The 7,175-nt window shown below is 50.9% G+C and overlaps 1 protein-coding gene and 1 non-coding gene across 2 annotated transcripts; one reads left to right on the top strand and one right to left on the bottom strand.

Moving 5' to 3' along the window:
• Window positions 1-641: 641 nt before the first annotated feature.
• Window positions 642-3,973, top strand: LOC124693042 (nucleolar and coiled-body phosphoprotein 1-like). The gene is made up of 3 exons (XM_047226489.1): window positions 642-1,208; window positions 1,392-1,938; window positions 2,704-3,973. Exons 1-3 carry the CDS (start codon window positions 832-834, stop codon window positions 3,685-3,687), a joined length of 1,908 nt encoding a protein of 635 aa, XP_047082445.1. The 5' UTR covers window positions 642-831; the 3' UTR covers window positions 3,688-3,973.
• Window positions 3,974-6,018: 2,045 nt separating this feature from the next.
• On the bottom strand, window positions 6,019-6,091 carry TRNAF-GAA. The gene has a single exon. It is a non-coding gene; the product is annotated as a tRNA-Phe (tRNA).
• Between the last annotated feature and the right edge of the window lie 1,084 nt (window positions 6,092-7,175).

The following is a 7,175-nucleotide window of genomic DNA, read 5'->3' as shown; positions in this document are numbered from 1 at the left end:
TTGAAACATATGGCGCCGGGGCAATGGGTCCACGAACACCGGGCACCTACCATATCCACCCTGCCGAGCCAGGCCATCGATATACCGATTCCACGCGTGGCCACGGCCGAAATCTCGCCGCAATTTACAGGTACGGTTTCTTCTTCTTTGGCAGAATTTTACATGTAGTACTGGGATGAGTTTCATCTCGCTGCAATTGCAGAAATGTACTGCTCCTACTTCCATTAACCACACCAACACAACTCACAGCCAACCAGACGCCGTATAAAGACTGAATGAAGAGTTAAAGCTAACAACAGTTGTTAAGCAACTGGTAATCCCTTGCTCAACGTCGGGTGGGCCCGGCGTGTCAGCGCCTGCTTTATTAGACAGACCGCACGGCGTGCCGCATTATTTGTCACGCCAAAGCAGCAGCGCACCATGGATGATGCCACGGGAGAACGTGACATGTAAACAATTCCGCGGGACAATGACAGGTGGGTCCCACGTATTAATCATTTCCCATTGATTAGGCCCCCAGGAAACCTCAGAAATTACCCAAACGGGCTGCTTCCATTTCCGAAGATTTTCAGATAAAGAAAGTGGGGGAAAAAAATGGGAGAGAAAAAGACGAAAAGATTGGGGCCGAACCAGAAGCAGAACCAAAACCTAGACGAACCACACAGCGAGGTGGTAGTAGATAGACAGAGGGAGGAGGTAAGAGGCGGGCGGGACGAGGCCAAAACAGACCAACCAAACCCTAGCTCACCTCGCCGTCCATGGAGGCGCCGCTATGACCCTCCGCCGTGGCCACCGTCTGGACGTGGGACCGATTGGCCCGGGAGGAGGAGGATGGCGGCCAGATCGGGCGATCCGCCGGAGCCATCGCCGCCGCCGCCGACGGCGGCGGCGGCTGCTGCCGCCGGCGGCGAGATCTGGGGGACCCTCGAGGAGCTGCTGCTGGCGTGCGCCGTGCGCCGCCACGGCACGGCGAGCTGGGAGTCGGTGGCGACGGCGGTGCAGTCGCGGACCAGGCCCTCCGCCGCCGCGCGGCTCTCGCCCAACAGCTGCCGCCTCCGCTACCGCCTCCTTCACCGCCGGTTCGCCGCCGGCGCCGACGACGACGAACACGCGGAACCAGACGCCGCCGACGCGTGGGTGGAGGAGCTCCGGAAGCTGCGGGTCGCGGAGCTCCGGCGCGAGGTCGAGCGATACGATCTCTCGATCGGGTAAAAAAACCAACAACCGCAGCCCCGAAAAATTAAAACCAAGAAGAAAAACTTCAAAACGCCTTTAGCCTCATCCTGTTCGTTCGGAGCGGCCTCTCGCGGGCCGTCCGATGCCGATCGCTCGGCCGATATTATTATTTCTTCGAAAAGAAATGCTTATTTATTTTTCGTTGGCACGGCCAGGTCGTTGAAATCAAAGGTGAAACGGCTCAAGGAGGAGCGGGAGCGGGGCCTCGCCGGCGAGGCCGCGCCGGCGTCCAAGAAGGAGGAGGAACGCGAGGCGGCGAACGGGTCGACGGAGGAGGCCGGCGGGGAGAACGGGGTCTCCGGCGAGCCGTCCGGCCGGTCATGCAAGGAGTCGACCTCGTCAGATCTGAAGCCGCCGCCGGGGCACGACTCCGGCGGCGCCCCTGCCGACGGCGAGCCGGAGTTGAAAGAGGAGCCCACCGATGTCGTGGTGGCCGCCGCGAAGAAGGAATCGTCGGGCGAGTCGGTGGCCGGGTCCAAGGAAGCCGACGCGGAGAAGGAGAGCAGCGACGTGCAGAGCGCGGCCAGCCCTTCGCGGCGGCGGCGGCGTCGTCGGCTGCGGAAGGTCGGCGGCGGCGAGCTGGCTTCCGCGTCGGCGCCCGTGTCCCTCCCGGCGGCAGAGGCCGAGCCGCTCCTCGCCTTCCTCGAGTCGGTCAGGACCAGCAAATCGGGCGCCGTGTTCGAGCGACGGCTCGAGAGCCAGGTAATTTTTTTGTCCCGTTTCGATTTCATTTTCGGAAAGAAATCTCTCATTTTTCATTTCCCACCCTATCACCTTTTCTTACCCTCGTTAAAAAAACCGTAAATAAATGCCATAATTCCCATCTTGTTCACCGAATTTTTTGTGTTGGTCAAGTTAATACACAAACACTTCCATTTGAGATCCGTCGATCGCCCGTACGTAATCACGAGACAATTAATTTGATTAGGTACGTAACAAATACTCCTCCAAACTTGACACGGTTGCTTGGCTTCCAAACTCGGAACACTCCTCGTCTCGGCGAGGCAGGGAAGAAATTTCTTGGAGGCTTGCTGTTCGCAGTTTCGCACGGCCTCGTCTCGTTGGGTACGTACCGGCACGAACGCGATCGATCTGGACCGTCCAATACGTGGTGATGAGCTGGAGATAAGTGGTGGGTCAAGGTGGGGAGGCGGTGCGGGAGGGCCTCGTGGTGGGCCCTGACACGAACAACGATGCCCTCTTTTGTTGTCGATCACGTGTGGGTCCAGATTGTCGGCCACTTGGTAGTAGCTGCCGCCTGCCCCTGCCACACAGACTACGCAATCTAGCTTTCTCCTCCAAATGGGTGGGCTACTATTTTTTTTCACAAAGAAAAAAAAAGCAAACAAATCGTGGTCTCACATGCGCACTGTGCTGATTTTTCTATATTTGAAGTTGATTTTTATGCTTAGCCTTTTTTTTGGTGGCTTTCTTTCTACTCACCGACCGACCGTAACCAATTTTCAGGAGAGCGGCGAGTACAGGGGAACCATCAGGCGCCACGTGGACCTGGAGATGATCAGATCCAGGCTGGAATCTGGTGGGGCCGCCGGTGGGCCAGGCAGCACCACGTGCTACGCGTCGGCCTCCGAGTTCTACCGCGACCTGCTCCTGCTCTGCGCCAACGCGCTCGTCTTCTTCCCGCGCGGCTCTCCGGAGCACGCCGCCGCGACGAGGACCCGCGCTCTCGTCTCGAAACGCATCTCGGTGGACCTCCACAAGGACGGCCCCGGGACGTCGGGGAAAGACGCTGCCGCAGGTGCCGTCTCGAAGAAGCCCAAGGCTGACGCTGAGGTCGCCGGTTCGCTACTCGAGAAGGCCGCGCCGATCATCGTCTGTCGGAAGCGGAGCTCCATTGCGAAGGCTGCGGCGGCGGCTGCTGGTAAGGAGGAGAAAGTGGAGAAGGGGGACACGGACGACGACGAGGAGGAGGAAGACGAGGGCAGGAAGAAGGGAGGTGCCAAGGACAAAGCCAGGGGGGTGAGGACCAACAAGGGCCGGGGCCCTGCCAAGAGCTCTGCTCCGAATCAGAAGACAGGGAAGGTTTCCGAGAGCGCCGCCGCTGCTGAAGGGACGAAGAAATCCGATAAGAAGGGTGGCAGCAGTGGCAAGCCGGCGGCAGCAGGTGGCGTCATCAAGAAGCGGAACGCGGTGGACTTCCTGAAGCGGATGAAGCAGAGCACGGTGCCCTCAACGGAGAGGGTTTCACTTTTGGAGACGCTGAAGCTCTCTGCGGCGACGGAGCAGAAAAAGGCCGGCAAGGGCGAAGCCAGGAAGGACCCTGGCAGCTCCTCTGGCTCCAAGAAGTCTGCTGCTGCCACAGAGTCAGGGTCGGGCGGGAGGAGAAGCGTCGGCCGGCCGCCGAAACGGGCCGCCGCGCCTCCGACGCCACCGCCCTCCAAGAGGGCCAAGGAGGACCGGCCGACCAGGAAGCGTGGTGGGAAGAAGTGATCGGGTGGGAGGCGTCAGGAAATGTGTACATTTTGTAGGGCGGTAGGAACTTCTGGAGCTTTTGATTCCAGTGTTGTAGGAGGAGGGGGAAACGATGATGGATGGGTTTTGTTTTCTTGGCTGGGGGCCGAACGGAACTGGCTCGCGCGCGTCTCTCGTCTTGTGGTACTTGGGAGAGGGCAGCGACGGCGTTCCCCTGAAAAACTGTTGTCCTGTATGTTTTTGGACTAGACTTTTGGAGCTTTTTATACTAGAAAGCAGAAACGATCAAAGGATTGAAATAGCACTCACTTGTATTCATGTCATGTCATGTCATGTGCACAAACGTCTCCAAATGATGCAAGCAAATGGAATAGTAAAAAAACTTGTATTTTTGTTGACCTGTACTCACATACGGATGCAGCAAATATTTTAGCTTTAGCTTATCACATTTCAATATTCTGGCAAATTAAGTGATAACCGAGCCCACAACTGTATTCAGAAAATAGAAAAGGAACTTTTCCATTTGTTAGCTCAGCTCATATCATTTCAATGTTCTTGCAAAATTAAATGATATCGAGCCTATGTACAACTGTATCCAAAAAAATAAAAATAAAACTTTTGCTAGAAATGCAGCAAATATTTAGCTAAGCTCATTCCATCCCTCCAAATGCCCAATTATCTATAGACTCAATGGGCCCTCTGGAAGAGGAGCACCAGGCATTAGAATACGAGCTTTCTTCTCGTTTAATCCCAGAGCTTACTCACAAGAATTCTAAACATGTTTACTCCACACCTTTTTTATACTTTTTAAAAAAGATTAACTAATCTAAATTTAAAGAAAAACAAAAAGTAATTCCATTGAATTCTATTAGTATTGATCAATAGAATTGCCTTCTAGAACATATCATTGTCTCAAAAGGCCAATATACATACAATATTGGACATGCAACTTTTGCCAAAACAAGAATTTGAGTAGTAAGCGGCATCCACTCCGAGTTATGAGTAAGTGGATCCATTTTGTTTTTCTTTCTTTTTCAAATTTTGGTATTTAGGAATTTATAGAATGCTCTTATTTTTCCTTTTCTCCATATGATATGTCGGTATAAAAGGATCTTATTTTTTCACCAATTGTTCTCGCGTCATTTTCTGTACAAGATGTTAGATCGCCGTGGGAAACTTCCAAAATAAGTAACGGTTACCGGTTATTATCCTTGGCTTTCTTTAGGAAGCGTGTCACTAAAAAGGTAGACGAACCGGAATCACGTCTGAGGGGATTCACACTACTTTCTATTCCTACATCAGATCCATGGCACGTATTTCCTTATTCATCGTTGCCGACTCTTTCATCTTCATAATGAGAATTTAGATGTCTGAACCCAGCGGCGGAATGATGACTAGCGCTCAAGAACAAGCAAGGGAGGCGTTGCTTGTTGCTTTATTATCACTTTATAGAAGTGGAACCTCCAAGCCTAAAAACCTCAAACACACCTGCACACTCGTTTTTTCACTGTTGGTTCTCGTGCCATTTTCTTTAGATCACCGTGGGGAACTTTCAAATAAGTAATGGTTACTGGTCAATTATTCAAACAAACCCTTTGATGACTTATCTTCTGCCTTTCTTAAGGAAGCATGTCACCCGAACCGGAATCACGTCTGAGGGATTCACACTAGTCCTATAGCTGGTCGATTGGCGCGGATTTCCGATCGATTCCATATTTATTGTTGCCGACCCTAACATCATCATAAAGAGAATTGAGATGTATGAACCCAACGGCGAAATGAATGACTAGCGCTCAACAAGTAAGGGAGTTGTTGCTTGTTGCTTTATTATCACTTTAGAGAAGTGGAACCTTTGAGCTTAGAAATGTCAAACACAACTGCACACTCATTTTATTCCAATACTCTTGCAAAATTAAGTGACATTGAGCCTACAACAGCATCCAATAAATGGGGATTTTTTTCCATTTTTTTTTTAGCTTAGCTCATATCATTTCAGCATTCTTGCAAAATTAAGTGACAACTAAGTTTACAATTGTATTCCAAAAAACGAAAACAAAATCATGGTAACAATTTGGTGAGCGTGGATCTTTTTTTATTCTTCCATTTTTCTTTTAGCTTAGCTCATATCATTTCAGCATTCTTGCAAAATTAAGTGACAACTAAGTTTACAATTGTATTCCAAAAAACGAAAACAAAATCATGGTAACAATTTGGTGAGCGTGGATCTTTTTTTATTCTTCCATTTTTCTTTTAGCTTAGCTCATAACATTTCTGTATTCTTGCAAAATTAAGTGACAACTGAGTCTACAATTGTATTCCAGAAAAAAGAAAACAAAATCATAATACAAATGCGGTGAGCGTGGATCGAACACGCGACCTTCAGATCTTCAGTCTGACGCTCTCCCAACTGAGCTATCCCCGCAACTGTTCAAATATTGAAAGGAAATTTAATCACACGTAATCTTCGTACGATTTTTTCGTCCTGCAGCCACCGTAAGGGAACCACGTTTGTGCCATGTTTGGTCAAGGACATTATCTGGGACATGTTCGGTTGATGTAATTTTTTTTTACCGTATCTTGGCTCTTAGTTGCTACAGTCTAATGGCAACACTACTCATATTTTGAATCCACAAAAAAATAACACTTATTTTCATGGCACAACTGAGAATAGCTCCAATTGTTAGATTTTTTTGGCGCATCATGCTGATTTTTTTTTTTGAAACAAGACAATTTTTTACCATTTTCACTTGATTAAGGAGAAGTTTTTTAGAGGTCTTACAAGCCACGTCTTGACCAAAAGGCCAAGGTAAAGAAAAAGAGGTATACTCTCAATCTCTCTTTTTTTTTGCGAAAAAGGAGTAGATAATATTAAACCACGATTCTTACAGAAAGACCCAGCAAGAAAAGCAAAATTACAAAGAAGTCCATTTGGATCTCGTCTTCGTAACCGACGAGCAAGCCGTGCCGATGGCGCGCTGCCGCTACACCTCCCTTTGACCTTGGATCGGAGGTGGCCCTCTACAGACGGGAAGTCATCGAACCTCGAACTCCGAAGAGCCTCCACCTTGCACCGTCAACTCCGACGTCGTGGTCAACATCACCAACACCTTGAAGATCTTCAACACCCGGAGCCGTCGTCTCACGGACTCCAGCGAGGGATGGCCGCGCTCCACCACTCCAGCGAGCCGCGAGCACGACAAGGCCGGCAGATCCGCGGCAGAACTCCACCGGAGCGCCACCATCGGAGAAGAGGACCGCCGCCCGCAAAAGCCACTCCGGTCGCGCCGCCACCTTCTCAACGCCGCTGGCTAGCACCCAACCTAAACCTACACTATATACACGCCAAGATCCGTCGATTCCCCGTCCTCCCGCCGCCGGAGCGGTCGCCGGAGGGCGAGGAATCGAGCGGATCGAAGACGGCGAGGTGGATAGGATGGGGGGTTCAGAAAATCTCCTTTCTCTACTGTAGACGGGGAAAGGTGAGAACCAAGGTTTCCTCTTCTTTC

Source organism: Lolium rigidum, chromosome 1 (genome assembly GCF_022539505.1).
Source record: "Lolium rigidum isolate FL_2022 chromosome 1, APGP_CSIRO_Lrig_0.1, whole genome shotgun sequence".
Lineage (NCBI taxonomy): Eukaryota > Viridiplantae > Streptophyta > Magnoliopsida > Poales > Poaceae > Lolium > Lolium rigidum.
This window is presented reverse-complemented; position numbering and strand designations above follow the sequence as displayed.

Bases quoted from the DNA above. Each gene is read 5' to 3' on its own strand.
- LOC124693042 (XM_047226489.1), top strand. From the start codon at position 832: ATGGCGGCCAGATCGGGCGATCCGCCGGAGCCATCGCCGCCGCCGCCG. The intron at 1,209-1,391 runs GTAAAAAAACCA...TGGCACGGCCAG, and splicing joins CGATACGATCTCTCGATCGG to GTCGTTGAAATCAAAGGTGA. The intron at 1,939-2,703 runs GTAATTTTTTTG...ACCAATTTTCAG, and splicing joins AGCGACGGCTCGAGAGCCAG to GAGAGCGGCGAGTACAGGGG.